The following is a 20562-nucleotide window of genomic DNA, read 5'->3' as shown; positions in this document are numbered from 1 at the left end:
CGTATGAAAATTTGATTGTTGACTTCATACTCAAATTATTTCCTATACTTTCAATCCTTTCTAGTAAAAATATGTGAAAAAAACGACGAGCGAGAATACGAGGTTATACATATAAGGGAAACGTTACTTCCGGATGAAGACGTATCCAGCATGCAACTAAGTCTGGCACTGTATTTCCGCGTGAGATTTTTAGCTCGGGGCATTTCTTGTTTTCAGTTTTCCAAGCTAGCTAATGAAAGCTTCCAATGCTTCTAGCAATGTAGCGAGTCATTGAGCCGCAAGTCGAGAGCCTCCTCCAGAAAAGGCTAGTAAGAGCCTCTTCCGCAATCTGGATTCCCTTTTGTTTCACTCTCATTCATCTTTCGAGCCATGTAAACGGCAGGTAGAAAATTCGCATTTTACAATCTGGCAAATCTTAGGGAAACAATCCATGAGAAATTCCAGCGAGATTAAGTCGATGGGCTAATAGAACATAACAAAACAGATGCAGATGCTGTTCCGTATCTTCTTTGTAGACTCAATTTTAGCCACGATTATGGTACAATTCTTAAATGAACTCTCGTTTGTGACTGCACATTGGTAACATTGCTTCATGCTATTATACAACTTTGAATTACTATTATTTAATTAAAAATCCGATTTTGCCATTCATTTTGTTATACGCTTAATACAAAAATTAAAAATATTTTCACGATCTGCAACGTCAAGAATGAGAAAGGAATTCTGCTTCTGAAGCTTCGGTTTCATGAAAGTTTGGTTAGGTTAGGTTAGGTTGAACGGAATTGAAGCTTCGATTGCATAAGAGATTGGTTACGTCTCTAGAATTTGTGAGTCTCGTTCGTCGCGGACCTGGCGAGAAAAACAGCGGCGCGGAAAAAGCGTTACTCAGAACAATTAAGCACACGTAGTTTGCTAAAGGATTCCTTTTATTTACAGTTTGGAGTGCTGCTGGTGGTGCGTCTCGCCCTCCTTCACGGTGCCCTACCGAAGTTCTCGCCACAGGATAATCCGGCAGCTTTTCATCCCTGTTTCCACGTCAGGTGAGTATCCGCGTAAGTCCTTTATGCTACATGAGTCGTAACAAGGAATCCTGTTACATTGTTTCAAAACTCATAGCAGTGACGGACATACGGAAACCATATACGGTTGTGTAACCCCCGAAAATAGCAAGTGGTATCGTGTAAACACGAAATCAAAACAGCAAATGTCCAAAACCTGCTTTGATCTTACAACAACGTGTAATAACATTCCCCATCAGCGATTATTTTCTGTACGTTTATTTGACGAATCCCACAATCCGTTCCTTTGGTAACCTGTGCCCAAAGAGCCTTTGATGTATTTTTATGCTTTTAGAATCTACAGCACTTTAAATGGTTACCCTATTACTGTGCTGCAGCAATTTTAAATTGGTAGTTCGCGTGAGCCTCGATGGAGGGAATTATATCTTCACCAGTAATTTGCTTCAAAACAAGGTTAGGTCAGCCATGTTTAATCCCTGACAACAGCTAAAGGATTTCCCAATTCCTTCAATTCTGCCTTCAATACTTCTGTCATGAGAGTCACCTTTTACCTTCAAATATTATCCTGAAATGAAACGTTACTCACGTACGTGGACATTTTATCGGATGAGGTGTACCGATTCTGGAATCGTGAAGTCATCCAGCTCCCAGACAAGTCACCAAGGTGTTCCTTTGCATCCTCTTTGCCAAGCACACCTATTCCGTGAAAGAATACGTTGCTCACAGTGGATCTGAAGAGCAAGTCCTTTGTCTCAACCAATGGGAAAGTCAGCCCGAGGCCAGCCAAACAGAACTCCACGTCAAGCTCCGTTTACTGCATGATATCCTTTTGCTCACGAAGGATATCTCTCCGTTTGCCATTCCTCGGATAGAGGCCATCGTTTATATCGCGTCGTTGCTTTCAGGCTGACCCGAATCTTCGGTAGTACTCGAGTTAAAACGCCTGGCTCTTCCCTCTTTAGGCCGAGCTTCCAACGATATCTCGAAGTTTCGAATCCTTCCTCGACTAACAGTCTCTCAACTAGTGCCCTGGTTAAACCGACTGGCTCGCTTTCAACATTTCCAGTTGCTTACCTCCCACCCCCAGCCAACCAGGACGGTCGACGGATGGGGTCGTATGGCCTGGAAGTGGGAGCTTGAGGACTGCGGGTGGGGGTCAGGCGTCGCCTCTAAAGAGACCAAGATCGAGCAGCTATAGAGAAAATGTTCAACCGAGTCGTGTAGCGTTCGCAGTAATCTGAAAAGGCGTACTTTCGAGTTCTGACCGTTTCATTGCCTGATCCTTTGATGTCCGTGTTTACCTTGGTCCCGAATATTCTCACGGATTCCTCGCTTGCTCAGTGTTTCGATCTTCGTAACAGTGAACGTGTATACGTGCTCGATGACACGTTGTAGGTACTGAAAGGGATGATCCTGATTACGTGTAATAAGAGTAATGTATCTCTTGTAAGGACGTTGCTAGTTAGCTACGATGAAGACGAGCATGAGAAGCATTGAGGATAGGATTGATATTGACGGAGGATGAAGAACTCTCTATTGCTTCATTTCATTTGAGCATCGTTTGTGTACGCTATGTTAGGTGTACAACTATTGTTTCTTAAGCTTCTCGGCGCCAATGCGCTGCTTTGCCGTACCTGGTCCATTTTGGATATAGCGGCAGATGTTGGTTGCGAATCTTAGATCGTCATCATACCAATGAAAAGAGCATGGTCCAACCCGCGGAGGAAGTCAACTCGCACATGACTCTAGTAGGCTTAAGGAGTACGCTCGGGGAGATACACGATTTGGCGTACTACTCTTGGGCCACTTCCGGTCTGGCATGGATATGAGATCCAACCGAAGGTCTCCATGGCCCGTATGTGTTGGGTGAACAGATTCCTCCTCAGGTTGCTTGATAATATCTCTGTGAAAGCATTCAAAAGTGAGAATCAGCCAAAAACATTCTCTTCTCACAGTCGCCTAGGTGACAAACCTTAAAAATGCTTGTTTTGAAAGAAGCCAAGAATTAATTAAGAGACAGAATGTAGAGACACTTGTATTATCGACATACAGAGTACCGTTGCACACTGAATTGACGAGCATATCGCACTGTCTAAGTAACAAACCATTCGAGAAGTAGAATTTTCGACTACCATGTACAGTAGAATGTCACCCTGAAACTGAAACTAGAAATTCTACTATATCCGACACTCTAAAGTTTGCGTGTCGTTGAGAGCACGGACACTGGAGCAACTGTTACTGCAACTCTACATTGACAGCGTCATGATTCAATATACGGTAGCCGAAACTCTTCCGCTGTGATTTAAGGAATTAGGGGCACCCTCCATTTGCGCTGCCCCCTTTATAAGTAGGTTATAATATACTTTCCGTGATTCTTGACACTATTCTCGGTTGACAATGCTAAGGCGATACTTTCTTCGACTGAGCGAGTGAGGAGAACGATATAGGAGGAAAGAAGGGCCTGCTAGATGACGTATCAGTTTGGATACTTAACAGGTCTGTGCCTCAAACGCGGGATTACTATTAGCAGATTAGTAGCGTATGCTTATAAGAAACGAAGGGTTCACGAGCACTTGCGAGAAGCTTCGAACCACCGTGATCGTTCTGGTGGCGAGTTTGCAACAGTGATTGCTACGAAAACTACTTACGCTGTTCCATAAATATTTGTAATACAAATACCGTAGTGACAATTCAATGTAACCGTGTCCTCGTAGCCAGGAACCAAAACAAATATCGGAAACCGCCAACCCCATTCGAATATGACGGGCATAACACTAAATTGTTTCATTCAAGCGTACAACGTATCGTGGGAGGAAGCGGTGGAAGAGAAAGATGAGCCACGACGCGCGACGTCTCCCCCCTGGCTGGCATCGAACTCTGCCGAAAAAATGCCGAAATATACGATTCGATTTTACGGTCCGATAGACATGTCCAGCGAATCCGATTTCGCTATCTCCCCGAAGACCGACGATATCGACCGAGTTGCCGTCGCGCGGCGAGAAAGGAGTATGCCCCGGTGGTTTACGCGGTCGGTAAAATAGAACCGGTCCCGATGTAACGCACCATTTCGATATCTAGATGTGACGCGTTGCACTTCCTTTCGTCCTGGCCTCTGTTGCAGCGCGTTACGCCGGAACGTTGGTCTCTGCTTCCGCTGACCTGTCGACGGAAGAATTATTGTATTATACGAGGAATAGAACCCGGCTCTCGCGTCCGTTTTCGATTCCGTGTCCCTGCTTTTACATTTTTTCCCACCTCTTTCCTTCCTTTTTTCCATTTTTCTTTTTTTTTGACCGATCATTTATCAGGAATCACGTCGAGCCCAATAACAAATAAACATTCGTTTCGATAACGTGATCCTAGAGTTGATACGCAGATTGCTGTCCTTTTCCACCTTTCTGACGGAGATGTTATAAATAGGCGTTGATGTCGGCCGGTAATAAATAAAGCGCGCAGCCTGTCCCGGTTAACGCAAGCCGGTTGATACGTTTCCAGTGTGTTCCGGGGATTTGAACGCGAGATAAGTTTCATGAACTGAATGTGGGATTTTGAAGTAACGATGGCAGGCAATGCTGCTTGGTTTAACGATTTCACCGTATCATGTGAATAATGCCGAGTTAATCTTTATGTAAGCGTGCTAGGGTGTGTAATGTCAGTTCCACCGCCCATCGATGTTTTTCTTTTCAAGGCAACGTCGTATCCTTGTTATGGTACAATCTGTCGTTGTCTGTAGATTTCTCTCATCTTGACATAAAGGTAGCATTGAAGTGATCAATTCAATCCTTTGTCTCACTTGGATGGAAAGTTCTATTTATTGCGTAGCTTATTACATATATATCCTTTATTATTACTGCATAGTATTTACTAATATTAAGTAATAGAAAGTTTTGGGTGTATTTGTTTATGATTACGGTATCAGTTCTTTAGCTTTGACAGGGATTTGTGAAATTATTTAGACATGTTCACTCCAAATCTCGGGTTTCCTTTGTCTCCGAAATAATCTCAATTACAGATTCATTGTAAGATTAGTATTCGAGCATCCTTTATTCTCACATCTATAACTTCATCGAATAATTTCTTTATGATCATCATATTCCCGTATTTAGTACTCATATCGCCCAAGCAAAAAGACCTACCCCACTCACTCATCGGAACATACAATATCAAGAAAGTAGATCGTTTACTCAACAAAATGGGCGTACTTCCGCTGCATGGTTCTCCATATCTTGCTCTCGCGGAATCATTTGGGATCGATCAAGAAAATCCACAACGCGTTAACAGAAATCCTCGTTATCCGTCGATGAGCGGAGCGAGAAGCGGAGAGTGGAAGCTTTACTTAGCAGAAGTACGGCTCGCGAAATGCCCGATAATTTTAGCATATTGAAATATTGTGCCGTTCTTTTCTCGTCGTTCCGTCGTATCAGCGTATAGGAGCGGTCCCAGTTCTTTCCTTCCCTCGAACTCTGCTCCCGTATTTATTCGTTCTCTCCCCACCTACACGGCAGCCGGGCTTCTTCCTCGTTCTTTCTTCTCTACAGCAGCCGCAGCGGATCGAATCGACGTGGGTTGGCGTCCTCCACTTCCCCCTCCCAACCTATTCTGCCTCGTAGCTCGAGAAGATATTATGCGAAATACTTTCTGCCTTGCTTCGAGGAACCGGCCGGGAATACTTTATGAGATGTATAATTTGGCCGGATGTTCAGTCGTTTCGCGGAATTTACGATGGCTCGAGCCTACACCGAGCCAACCTTCGGGCGAACTCGGCTCTACTCGCGTGAACGTCGCGCCCTCTCTAACGCCCGTTCGCGCGTTCTCAGCTTTCCCCCACTCCTTCACTCTCGCGCAGAGGACCCACGGCCTTGCTGGCCTGGCATGTACGACACACGCGGCGGACGCTAGCCTACACGTGTCTCGGAGATGACGGTGCAAGTCGTGGAAATTCGAGCGTGATATTTCGTTTTCCAACCGTCCGTTAATATCGCGTGACCTAGAAAGATTTGCGAAATTACTTTCCCACTGTGGTGCGGATGGATGGGATCCTAGTGCTGTCCCGAACAGCTTTCGCGATATATTTCAGGATGGAGAATGTTCTTCGCACGTGTATTTCTTGGATAGTTCGCGACTTTTTCGTGTGGGCTTGGGAGATTTGGTTTCCTTTCTTTTTCCTTTTTCGGTAGTTCGTTGAGTTACTCATAATACCTTTCGGTCAACGTACAGTGGATTATACATGCATGAGACATTTTATTCAGATAGATTGGGTTATACAGGGTGCTTCGGAAATGAGAGACAATTTTGTTTCAATTTTTGTCCACAAAACTCGAGAAATCTAGATGTTAATTTACAAATGGTAGTCAGTAAATAGTTGAGAATAATATATTTCCTGTAGCGAGTCACTGTTATTATAAAGTATTAGGATATATTTATCAGCAATTGTTTGATTTTAGTTCATCTACATTTCGGAAATTATTTATCGTGGAAGGTACGTCTGTGTTATCGTTATTTCACAGGTTGAAAATGACTGAAATATATGGAAGTAGATTGGCAAAAGCATTAGGACGTAAGTATCGCGCTTTAGAGAACGAGCGTGCTTTAAGGTTAAGCGATGGTGTCGAACAAAGTGGCTGAGGCAATGTGAATTTTGTTACCGTCGCTTATTTTCGCAAAATGCTGCAATTATGGCTTTATTGTGGCGTGCACGGAACTGCAATTTTAGACGAGGCAAGTTCAACCGTGTTCCATGCTATTTTCGCTCGTACCCCGAATGACGGCTGCAATAATAATTCCCTGTAGAAGGAACAGCTACGTCGAAATTAAGCTCGATATTTATTACGAGTATCGCAATTTCGAACACTCTTCGTTCCGCGAAATAAATAATATCGCAAATTTGACGCAGCTCCACGTAAAATATTTGCAATCGTTATAACTTCATTTTGCACAGTTGTTTCGTTATGAAATAGTTCTTGCCGTTTATACGCATTTTACACTGGCGAAACTCTGTGTAAACTATATCGAAATGTGATACAGCACAAACAGCATAATTATTCTATCTTACGAGATCAAACTCTTGCCCTGTATTGTTAAACACTTCCATCGACTACTTTCCTTTCCCTTAACAATTTTGTAAACCGATATATTTAAGAAGTAAACGCATTTACTTAACATTTACTCATAAGCACAGACTTTAGTCTAACACCAATTCGCTTATATTAAATATGAAGTATTAGATACTAGATTCTAGATACTAGATATTACCTACTAGGTACTAGGTACTGGATAGTGTATACTAGATACCAGGTACTAGATCCTAGATATTGGGAGCTAGTTGGTAAATACTAGATGACTGATGCTAGATATTAGGTGCTGGGTACTAGATACTATATGCTAGATGCTAGATGCTAGATGCTAGATACTAGATATCAGAAACTAGATATTAGATACTAGATACTAGAAACTAGATGCTAGATACTAGATTCAAAGTACTATTGTATATGATAGATACTAGATGCTGGATATTAGATACTTGATACTAGATACCTGATACCTGATATTAGGCATTGAATACTGGATAGTAAATATTGAAAATTGAATGCTTAATGTTGAATACCAAACACTAAATACCAAATAGTAAATGTAACAGTAGTACAAAATAATGCTAACGTTTATTTACAAAATTTTCTGTTTTTCCATGGCTCGTTTTAAACTTCGCGTCTTCCGATGCACGTTTATTCAACGCTATCAGTTTGCAGCTGTATCTAGAAACATAAGCAGAAACCGTAGGAGAGGCGAGACACTTGTTCCTCCACTTTTAGTTTTACCATCCCCTTAACCTATATTCCAACAACCAGCTATTTCTCCTAATATCTCGCCATTCACAGTGAACATCCGACGCGAGAATCCGCGACGCGTGGTAACAGGCATCGACAACAACAGGAACCAAGTCGCGAGCCGTGGAAGAGCGAGCTCGAGGGGGTTGAAAGCTGCCGAGATGGGGTGTAAGTGTAGAAACACGAGGGTCGAAGCGGTTAAAGGGCCGCGTTATAGTGGTATCGCGTATCCGTAGCATAGTGATTAATTCCGCTCGAATCCATTCTATCTAACGCGTCCTATTGCAGGAAACATTCAACGATATTACAACCCTTCTCCGTAATCGTGTGCTTCCATCAACGTGTATGTGTCCTTCTTGTGAAAAATATTGTTGGATTGCAGGGATTTATACCGAGTGAGTGAAAAGTATTCTCGGCCGTAGTGATAAATGAGTGGATGATTGGTACTTATACTGTACCGTAGTGCAGCGATTTTCAATCGATGTGTCGCAATAGCCTTTGTCATGCCACGAGAATCTTTGAAGCATGAAACATCTATCTGTCTAATTGGAGGTCCTTGTCTCTCTTCCCTTGGGCTTCCAAATTTTAAAAAATGATAACTTTGATCCATCGATAGCTTTTTGGAATGGCTACATAGAGAGAGTGATACTGTAATATTTAAAAGGAAGAAGGAGAAGGTATAATGAATGACATAACAAGAAACTTGATTCATGTTTAAGGTTACTTCAATGATCCTTAGGTTTAATACTAGAACTTCTAATCCAGTCAAGGAGACTAACCTCAAGAGTATCAAAAATTGAAACAGTTAATGTCGACTGATATTGTGACAGACCTGTAATTTTACTCGTCTTGATAGCACCACCAAAATTATCATTACCTGTATCCGCTATGTTTAAGTACCCATTGAATATGGGTAACTTCGAAGTTAAAATAATGGAAAGTAGGTTAGGTATTGTGCTTTTAGGAACCTCAGTCAACATCTCTCTGGTGGCGAGCACTGGAAGATCATAAGAAGTGAAGAATTCAGACATCAAAAATTCGGAGTCAAGCTCAGGAATGAAAAATCAAAATCGAATCTTCATCATGAGACAAGTAATCCAAAAAATGCAGGTTTTCGATGGCTTAATCGAGCCTCTGTCTACCTCATTTTTGAGAAACACGTTTTATTAAGAAAATACCTGACCCCAGCCCAGCATCTCTCCAATACTAATTCCAGAGGCCGGAAGCTATCCCGAATTCTCGCTCAGAACTGTTTCCCGCATCGAACAAAGCCGTCGTGAATTTCCGCGAGGTATTCCCTGCCGTTTTTACCGGCTCAGCGTCCCCGCTGAATGGTATTATCCGAAGAAAAATAAATGGGCCGGCAATTGAATTTTGTTTTCGACGGAATCGCCGATACAGGGGAACGCGCCAGCGAATCCGCTTCTACCCGTGTGAAATTTATGAAACACTGGCCGCTGAAAGTCTGCCGTTTGGTAATCGTTATCGATATCAGCCCCAGCCCCTGGGAATGTTATTAACCCTCTTTTGTGCAATCGGTTTTGTACGAGAAGGATTAACCAGATTTTCATGGTCAATTTCGTCAGGTTGTAAGGTGTACATGTAATATTCTGAATTAATTGGGAAAACGTTTTTATGTACATATCTGACAGGTTTATTATATTCCTTCCAATTAGCAAATAGAAAGGATATCGAGATGATTGGAGAGTGGTTGTTTGATGTTAATCCGGCTGCAGCATTGCTCGGTTTGATCCAATATAATCTGATCTGTGTTTCTCGCGGAAAATGGTTAACATAAGCTTGGGGCGTAAAAGAAATTAGTCAAAGTTATTAGAAGGTAGTAAAGTGTCTTCAAGAAATAATATGTTGCCTTCATATTAAAATATAGCAATGGCAATGAATATAATAAACATAATACGTTCTTCAATTGCTCAACCATCTTCGATAGCGCGAAGCATCAAAATGGCCACCAGCGCCTTGTCCTACTGTCCTTTCACGTCGCGGTATCAATTTAATATTTATTTAAATACATTTATAGTCATACAAAAAGTAATTTAATATTTCCTCACCATTATGGACACGCAAATGCACTACATACGGAATTTAAGAGTTCTTACCCCAATCAGTGAACCCTGATACACCCCTAAAGATGCCTATCATTTCTACTATGCAAAAAAAGAGTTGTGAACATTTTCTGAAAAACTGCAAGAGTTCATCGACCTGAAAATAACGATACATTTGCGTAATTCATTTAGAAGCATATTTAAAAATATTTAGGGGAAGCAGTTGCTCCTGCAGCGTGGTTTGGGTCGGAAAATGGTACGTAGTCGTTACTCGCGGTCGGATAATTCGACGAGGCGTTAAATTCGCGGATCCAGTGTCACGACGGGCAGCGAACGATTAATTTTCCCCGAAGGTTTCTACCAAGGAATTCTCCCCACCACAGCTCCAACTTCCTCCTAGTCCATTTATCTGTTTAACGTGTCACCATCTCTCTTACGCTAAGTGGGCCTTTCTTTTCTCGCCCCGGGGGATTCTCTCGACCAGCTGGTATCTCGTTAACAAGCACCGCGGTGTGAATTAAGTGCCCAGGATCGGAACGGCTTTCGATCAGTAGTAGAAGCTAGACAAAATAAGAGACAATTCTCGCAAAACACGTATAAACACACCACCATTATTAAAAATACATAACCAAAAACTGAGAAGAACAGCGGAAATATATTTCATGGATCAGATGAGAAAGATCCAGAAATATTCGAGGGGACTTACGAAAGTTATAACACTGTATATTTAAATTTTAAAAAAGAAATAAATATGGAACATGAAATAAAATTTTTCGATACGTTGCTTCGTTTTCGAGGAAATTGACTGTACGTAGGTGCCTCAGTGAGCGCTGAATGTAGAAACAGGGGCGGGGCGAGCGCTAGGCCCTCCCCTCTCCCTTACACTCGCGCGCAACTTGTGCACGCTCGCCGTAAATTTTAAAGCGAAATTTCTCGTAATCGACGCCTCGTATAAAAAAATTGTGTACCACCTTTTCAACTTGTTTTTTGATGTAGAATCTCCCTTCGCAGGTTTTATCACAAAATATGAAACTATATAGTAAAACTAATCGATATAATAATCATGAATGGCGCTAACGTGTATAAAACTCATTATACTATCTACGATACGATGATTTCTGAATCGAATTCGAAGCAATCGAAATATGCATCGAGTAGAACGCTTGTTACTACAGTACACGGCCATGAACACGAATCGCGGGCCACACGGAAGCCAGTAAATTCATGAATTACACGCAACATTCGGATAAAATTCAATTTGACAACGTGCTTTTGTGCCAAATGACTGCAGAAAAGGGATTTGCGGAATGGAAATCGGTATATCTTCACGCTTTACGATTGCGCGGCTGCAAAGCGACACTACGTCCACATAGGCGTCATAGTGACAATAAATATTCAGTGAAAAGTGCGTTCGAACGCCTAACAAAGTGCATCGAACTTTCATCGAGAATGTATTTTAGTGTACGTATTGACTCTCGCGTTAAATCTTTGCCGGAGAACGATCGCAACGGAATCCGTACCGTTGATCTTCCGTTTCAGCTTCTGAATAAACACAAAATATCCGTCGGTTGCAATTATAATAGCCGGAATGAATTCTTGCGATATCGACTCAACGTAAGTGCGAAATCTACAGGCGAACACAGTGCGCGTAAATTTTCGCTGGTGGGATAAATTTCGTTCGATACAACGAAAAAATTTATTCACCGTAAAAGCTTTTATGGCGGGGAATAAAAGTTGCCCGTGAACAAATTTTTACCGGTGAAAAACGCTCGGGTTTTATTTCTATCGCATCCTATTTCTTCTTTTCTTCCGTTCCACCAGGTTGCCTGTTTCTTTGCCTCTCTATCCTACGCGTTTAGCCTTGTATGATGTATACTTCGTGGAAATACAGAGTACGGTCCATGCGCGAGCGTAGCCATGCATCTAGTGCTGCCACCTCTAATCTCTCGGACAGTTACCGCAAACACGCGCGAAGCAGCTGCGTCGTGGACGTCCTAACCTAAACGTTACTACTTGCTTCAGTGGTCGGCGGTTGAAGTTGTCTCGTTGGAAAAATTTACTCTCGATCGATAAGTCGTGCAGTACGAACGGAGGAGATTAGGTACTTAAGTAAAATACGATAATGGCGAATTTCTTCATCGTTACTCGCTGGTATATCGCATTTGGCTTCTAATTTCTTTTCTGTTCACGATAATGAAACATTGATTACTTTGGTGCAGGAGTTGGTTAAGATAATTCTGTCAACAGTTGCTTCCCTTGGAGTTCTTATTAGCACTGGATCTACCGATCTACAACGGGTAGGTGAATTATACTATGTCGTTTATTTATTCGAGAATAGTATACTGATGAGGTGATTAGCATAAGAACAACCATGGGGATAAAGATGACTTGTATCGAGCATTTTATTATCGCTACTGCTGAAAATATGCAGCTGTACTTGTTAAAAATTATACTGATTTCTGTTCATATAGGGTCACAATTACGTATGTCCTATTATTTCCATTATATTATATTAATCAATACCAATTGCAAGTATTATATTTTGATATAAATTACAGACTGGTAGTTCTGGTGTCGAAAGTAATAAAATTGGAGTCACTGTGCAGCCCACAATAGCACAGCCAAAATGTGAGAATTAATTGCAAGAATTTTATTTCAATCGCAAGAAATTTTCCGAGATGGATTTCGCTGAAAATAACCAAGATTTATCAGAATTACTAGGTCTGCGTCATCATTCGAGACGTTCGCGAAGCACTGAAAAATTACTGCGTGCAAAGGAAGAAGTGTCATTAAGCGAATGCAGCGGAATGATGTTGAAAAGACAGCAAAGTCGAGGATTCTGTAGTATCGTCGAGGACACGATACACAACCACGATGGAAGAATCAAAACACGTGGAGTGCTCTTGTGGAAAACATCTTCCAGCATCGATTTAAGCGCCAGCTCCAAATTTACGATTTAAACGGCACCTTCATAGTTCAAGCACGAATTCATAGACGTCCTTTTCTCGCGCGAGTGCTTTCCCATACCGCGTTTTCGCGCAATTTATACCTTCGTTCGGGACCTGGCCTCCTCGGCGCGCGGAATTTCGTCTGTGCTCTACCCAGCGGGAGAGATCGCGCTGAGGATTACGAGACGAGACAGCAGTCGACTATGGTTTAACGTTCTCGTCACGAATACCGAGTACCGTAATTAAGAACCTCATCGCTATTTAAATGTTCTCTCTGCACGAGAATTAATCATTTGTTTTTTAGACTGTTGCTTCTGCGGTTGAAGATTCTTAACAACTGCAATTAACGGTTTAGATTAATTGCGAGAAGTAAAGATGAGTTGCTTAATTGAGATGAATAGATTGAAAAATAATATTATTTCAGTTTTTAATTTCTCGGACGACGTACAATTTGTACTTTGTGCAATACATAAATAGTCGATTCAATGTTATTACAGAAAATATTGTAGTTATAACATTAATACACAAAGGTAAATTAATTGACATAAGCACATTGGAAATTATGACTTCATTTTCAATCTTTGCGGCCATATATATTTTGTGATTTTTACTGGGCCAGTTAATTTATTGTTATTACAGTTAATAGCAGTATGTGAATTAATTGGTATCAACTAGTTGAAAAATAATAAAACTTTATTTTTTAATTTTTGGCATGACATATATTTTGCAATTTGTACTTGTATTTAGTACCATTAATAGATCAAAAGAGTAATCACGGATATATTAGTTTGATATTTAAGTCGTGAGAATTATATGGACCTTCACAAGCATATTTGCAATAGAGTAATTGTAAGATACCCCCCTGCGAATACTTGTCTGCAAGTGCATACATGTGATGCACTTTAGGAGTTGGCAAAGCGTCTCTAGCGAGGGTATGAAAGAGATGTAGAACTCAGAAACGAAGTCAAAGAGGAGTTAAAGGAAAGAACCGTGAAAGAAAGTTTATGGCGAAACTTTGAAGTGACATGAAATTCAGGAACAAATTTGGAAGCCAGTTCTAGAAAATTAATCTGTGCATCTATCTTCTTATCAAAATCCTTAAAGTCCCGAGACAAATGTAAAGTAGCCAAGTTTCGATAAACCTTTAAAAATTAAATATTCTTCGTATCTGCCATCAGCTCCATGGAATTTGTGTCATAAATAAACAATATTATTAAATTTGCACTTTACTTTCTTCCGTAAATTTGATGAAACGTGTATACAGCGGTGAACCTAACCTTCAAATACTGATAACTGCTCATCAAATATCTGTAAGTGTATGAAATACCACTAAACTTAACCTCGATAATAATATACATACAACAGGCCTCGATCTTGAAATCGAAAGGCAAAACTTTGGAGCGAACATCGTTACAAGCATAACCTTGTTTCCCCAACCTCAAATTCAAAACCCAGGCCAGAAGAGTGTCTCCTTATAGTAGAACGGAGGATTGAGAAATCGTAATAGCTCCATCCCATGGTCAAAGTTCCATTGTAAAACGATGGTGGTGTTACAACCCAGTAATAATAACATCACCCTCGGAACGTTCGCGAGTTGGCGAGCTATACGCGTAAGGAGGACGAGACGAGATTTTACGATAGCGTGAAATATCTCGTCGCAAGTGTCAACACCTAGCGCGGAGAAACGTAATATTTACGAGGCGTCAGCGAGACTGGCCACGGGTAACGGCGGCGCGCTCGTCGTGGTCGAAAATGGCGATCGTCAAACGCTAGGCAATTAAAGGGTTGCTTCGATCGACGCTTTCGACAAACAATTATACGAGCGAACAGCGGTTAATAAAGTTTGCCGGTGCCGCTGGAATCGGTGAAAGGGGGACACCCGACGTAGACAGAGGAGAATGGCGCTTTCAGCGAGGGACGATCCTGTGATTTCAAGGGGGAAGAAGAAGAGCGGCAACGGTAACGCTATTAGACTATTTCTGTCAGGTCCCCGGGGTACACGCGAACGCGAAATGTCTCGGCCACTGAAAATTCTGGCGCTGTGGAGATAAAGCGTTCCTGACAAAGGTAGCATGACGACACCGCTGAGTGCACGTAATTAGTTATATCCGCCGGGCCTAGCGATGTTCCTGCTTCCCTTTCTCACTTTGTTTCCCTCTTCCATCCTTTATCCTTCTTTCTTTCTCTCGCCGACTGTTATGTTTCCCTCTCCGGTCTCTGTTCCCCTGCGCTGACGAGTCCCCCGTGGTAGTAAATTTTATACTTCGCGACGGCACAAAGGAATGAAGATGATATCAAACAGTTTTTGCGACTTTTCCGGGACCGCTCTGACATCAAAGAATTAGCGACCGTGCCTCGTTAGATCGCTCTTTGCACACGGCAATCTTATTTTTGACTTCGCCATAATTAGAACGTGAAATGATCGCGGGAATCTTCGCGCCGTCGCCATATTGTCGTTCCCTATCAACACTACTCTCACTTTCGGTTTATTCCACGGCTTCTCTTCTGCTGTCCGCCACGATGTGTGCTCGTATTATTTACAGGACATATTTCACGGTATATTCGTTGTCGTGTGAATATATTATTATTACTTTATTCTTATTATGTTTCTGAACGATATGGTGTAATTTCTTTTTCATCTGAGATGCTAGAAGTGCATATTGTTCATACAGAACAAATTTAATGTCATAAAACCTGATACATCGCAGGCTTATGGAATTAGACAAGTTTCTTCAATAGGTATCCTATACTTGGAATCAACTGGTCAGCGAAGGGCACCTCCGTATCCACCTTTTACATACTACCCGCAGTACATAGAAGTGTCACTGTCAATACAAAGAAAACAGGCAAAGCCTAGCTCGACGGAGCTCATAAATCTGAAATATCACCGTTTCGTACAAAGGTCGTGTATAGACGTATATCTGAACGATATCTCGTACCCATTTCGCAAGACCCAGTGAACTATTCGCGGTCAGCGATTTTCCACTCGAACACAGAGTGGAACGTTGCATCCCTCACAACAAAGAACGACGCGATGGAACGGAAGGCAGCAGGAAGAAAAGGAGTAGAAGCGAAAGAAACAACAAAACGAGAGAACAGAAGAGGTTGACTCGCAGAAAGGAAGGAGTGTCGGGTACAGAGTATCCAATTAGCCGGTCCTCGGCCGAAGACAGTAGACGCTTCGAGCCTGAAGATCGCCTAAGGCCGTCTTGGCCTACAACTTTGTCTCCGTTCCCAGCGGCTCGTACGTGCGCACTCGGCTCATCCACAGGGCGCATTTCCACGAGGCGTTACGGTTTCTAGTGCGCGGAAGGACTACTTAAGTCCGCTTGGTTGGCCCTCAACGGGCATCGTTGGGGCGCCCGCTCCTTCGAGCACTGCGTTTTCCCTTCTCGTTACGTTCGAGGTTTCTCATTCAAGGCTACGAGCGGCCAGAAAACCGTCTACGCGACCGTGGATCACGGCCCCGCGACGAAAGGGAACGCGTCGCTTCCTGGGTAGCGGTGTCTGCGCTGGGGTGTTGCCCAGCCTCCGAGGGTATATCATGATATTAAAGCACGCTTCGCCGAGCAACACACGAACAGACCGTAATATCGTGCTCGCAAATCTGCGAGTAACCGACGCAAAAATTTTCGCGATGGAATAATATGGTCGGACAAGTTGAAAGGAATTTTGAGACTCCTTGAATTGGGAGGTACAGATATCCTGCGGGCGAATAGGGGAAGAGAAGTTATTGGTCATAGAGAATTTTGCATAAGAACTTACATACTATCTCCGATGGCAAGAATCTTCCGTTATTTACGTGCTATTTAAAGGACCCATAAATCTAAATATATATCAAACAAAATGAGACTAGCATACAACATGTCTACATAGAAATTCAAGGAAAATAAAAGTGACAAACCGCTAGGTTGGGCGACTTCGAGCTGCAGACCATTCGCCTGAGCCTAGCGAGAACGCCGCCAGACGGCGCGCACGTGGCGCCGTTAGAGCGCGTTTTACGCGCGGCTACGAAGCCACGGAATGTAACCGAGTCGTTGAAACGACCGTGCAGCGTAAATTCTTCAGGACCCCTCCACGCACACCGCTTGTCGCGTCTAGGGAGCTTGGTTTACGTCGTCGACGCGTGTTCCCATGAGTGTGTTCACGTATCGTCGAGCAGCGTACTCAATTACGAGCCGGTGCCAGTGACGGGTAGACGGTTTCAAGTGCAGTGAGACGAGAGACGTCGCGTAGGGTCGCGGACTCCCCTGATGAGACGTCACAGAACGATATAATAGGTTAGGTTTGCAGTCTTAACGACGCTCGAGGATAATGTACCATTGTTGACCGTGGAACAGGATAAATCTAACTCCTTGCGGGATTTCTTGTTCGCCGGATAATGGCGGCTCCAGGGTCCCATTTCCATTTTCGATTTACGGCCAACGTCACCGATATTTCACCAGAAATACCGTGTAATACAAAATTCGTATGGAATCCGGCCGGATGGTCTTAGTATTCCCGGCACGTGGAATGGCTCACCAGTATACGTCGTGTCAAGGATATTAGTGAACCGGTGCGAATGCGTTCGCGAAACTAAATCGTGATCTTCGTTCGTAATAAGTACTCTAAGCGCTCTCCGTTCGACGTCAACAACTTCGGTCTTTGTTCAACGTCAGATATTTCAGTTACAGTTAAGCGGCGTTGCCAAGCTATCTCGTATGCATGAATAGGTGGGAACAAGTGGGCTATCAGCCATGCTATCAGTCCGAATCTTTTGTGACGAATAGATTGGATATACTGCGGCAGCAATCTTGGAATTATTGGCTAAGCACGCAAAAAGAAATACCGATTTTTACTTCCGTGGGTCATCAATTAGCGCGGATATCTTTAAATTTATGCTACTTGTATATTAACTTCAAGTATTCTTTATTTATATGAATTTTATTGTGACTGTTGTTATAACTGTCACTTTTTTATTTAATGAAATAACAGGGAGAGTCTGTGTCATGAACAACAGCAATATTCCATTATTCTTAAAAATAAATGCAACATATGCAACTGAAAACTGTAGAAGTAAATACTGTTGTTTTCGAAACACGAGGTTTCCATGCTTTATTGCATCAATTTTTTAAAGATATTGAAATAATTATGCACGAAGCTTGGAGCTCCCTCCAACTATTCTTATATATTTCTCTGTAACGACGTTAGAAATGGAGGTTCGTTGAAAGTGAAATAATCAAATCGTTAGCTACCATTATACAAAGTTGTATTATTACAAACGTACAGATGCTCCAATCGGGACGGTAATTTACGCAAATGTTATTAGCGCTGACGTAACGTGTCTAAATATTAACTGGATGCTGCAAGGACCCCGTATATTTTTTCCTGAAATTACGAGTACACGTCATGAACTGACTCCCCCGAGGCCTCACCTGTATTCACCGTTGTACCATAACGAGAACAGAGGCGGCCAGTGACGTGGAGACCGCAGGGGATGTCGTTGACATCCCTCAACAACGGATCGCATACAGCGTGGACGAGCACCGAACCCGAATATTTGGTAGCATCCTGAAACCTCTGTTCATCATCATCCACGTCGACGTCTTGCATTCATTACAACGTGACACCAGACATAGTATGGTATGTGCGGCATACAAAGGAGTGGGGATGCCGGTCTCCAAAGGGGACATCGGCTAGGTTGTTCTGTTCATGGACGGAATAAATCAATTACATCTCTGTGACAAAAGTTTGTCATGCAAATCTACCTGTCTTGTATTTGAAAGGACTTCCACTGTGTGCAGGTATCGGAGACAGGGCTTTGAGGTTAAGGTGATCATAAATGGACCTAGAGATTCGTCTCATTCTCATGATCGAAGGTTTGAGTATATTCACATGTTCTTGACTGCATTAGTCTAGCCTTGGTATATGGATGAATGGTCTTTTGATCTGGGATCTATTTTATCGTACAATGATCACATGCCAATGGCCCCAGGACGGTTACCGAGTAGTGCAGTCATTTGACAGAACGTTTTGTTCACAAGATGTATTAGCTATGTATCAAATCAGAAACATCCATGATCAGGAGACCTTCACTTAAACTTATTTACAATACTTTTTATTTAAGCAACCGTCAGATAATCTAGACCCATCATGAACAGACTTTAAAAACCACTCGTAATCTGGAAACGAGTGACACATAATGATACCATCCTTTTGTCTATTCAATGTCCTAACTATAACTGCCACTATGATAATCTCAGCAGCATGGTTCCTGGCTCATAACTTTGATTTCTAACATTAGCGATAACAACGACCACAATCTCCAAGTGATCTGAAGCAAGTAGGACCCAACGTTGCTTACATTAGGTCAAATCATTTCGAATGATCATATTTACACCATAAATCGGCTTCCATCATAGACTGCCTCCACGTCACGACCGAAGTGTACCCAACACTCTTAGCGACGTATGCAATTTCGCTGTCAAACATCTTCACCGCTGCCACCGTCCTCGATCTCGAACGAATCGTTGCAAACCAGACGTTGTTCATCCTCCGATCAATCAACCCACCCGTTTCTGATTGCACTCGTTCGTTCCGTGGTCCCGGGGATGCCAAGTAAATTACTGCGAAACGGTACAGGTACGCCTTAGCTATCCGCCTAGATGGCTGGGCCGGGATTGCACGCCACAAATTATCTGCGTAGAGAACCACCCACTAATTCTCTCGCCTCCTACCGCTCTGCCACAGACCCAGCACTGTCTTCTACCTTGTACTTCTCCGCCCACCTTTCTGTTCCTGGCGGCGTCTCCTCTCTATCCTCGAGAAATCGTTTTCCCCTGGAAGGTGCTTTTTGTCGATTCATCGACGCAGCGTTCTCTGTCCTGTCTGTGATTGGTTTCTTAGACTACCCTGTTCCCGGTTCCTTTCCTCCGTTTCTTTTCGCGTTGCTGCGACTGCCGATCACGGTGCATAGACGATGGAAGTTAAGGAATGACGTAATTACTGTCATTTCAGCGATAATATATGTTGGAAGCCGCAAAAAGGCTACTATTTCGTAGATAATTCTCACTGTCATGATTTTGGTACTGGGTTTTGTATATTGATAAATTTGTCGCTGTTTGCTTATAATGGGGGAAATTAACGGAAGATTCGTGTCAGTAATTTACGAAACGTAGTTACGTGGGAGAAGTGAAGCCCATTTTTGCAATGCAGTTACACATTGATATATGTATAATTTTGGAACAGACTACTCTAGCTTAGAATCCTGATGTCCATTGCAGAAGCACTTTAACAACACTTTATTTTCTCATACCACTTTCACACAATATATTTGCAGATACTCTCCTGTCTGTGTAATATTAATGACTCACGATAAATCTACACCCACCTTAAAATATGGATCCCTCGTTCCCCGAAATAAGTTATTACGACCGATTCTGCTAGGAACATTCCGCGCTATCTTCCTATACATTTCATGGGAGAAGACACGTTGGATGCGTTATAAATGGACAAATTGCAGGAAAAGAGGACAAAATTCTGCACCAGTGAACAAAAGATAAAGCACAAAGGGAAGGAATCGATGAAATCGAACCGTAGACGAGTATACGTGTACCCAGAGTGCACATGCGTGCGGATCAAGTATCGAAAATTAAAGCTTTTGAAACGACCTCAGGTAGAGGATAATTCCACCGTAATTATTGATTTATTTTTCTTCCTCCTTCTGCTT

General features: G+C 42.5%; 1 protein-coding gene across 1 annotated transcript in view; it reads left to right on the top strand.

The window, feature by feature from the left end:
* LOC108547175 (transmembrane and TPR repeat-containing protein 1) overlaps positions 1–20562 on the top strand; it is a 310690-nt gene that overhangs the window by 177841 nt on the left and 112287 nt on the right. Inside the window, exon 6 of the mRNA XM_017899583.1 lies at positions 937–1040. Within this exon, the coding sequence (XP_017755072.1) occupies positions 937–1040 (104 nt within the window). The remainder of the gene's footprint in view (positions 1–936; positions 1041–20562) is intronic.

The sequence above is a fragment of the Eufriesea mexicana genome, unplaced genomic scaffold (genome assembly GCF_001483705.2).
Source record: "Eufriesea mexicana isolate 0111107269 unplaced genomic scaffold, ASM148370v2 scaffold474474840, whole genome shotgun sequence".
NCBI classification, from domain to species: domain Eukaryota; kingdom Metazoa; phylum Arthropoda; class Insecta; order Hymenoptera; family Apidae; genus Eufriesea; species Eufriesea mexicana.
Note: the sequence above shows the minus strand (reverse complement) of the source record. Positions and strands in the feature narration are given on the sequence as shown.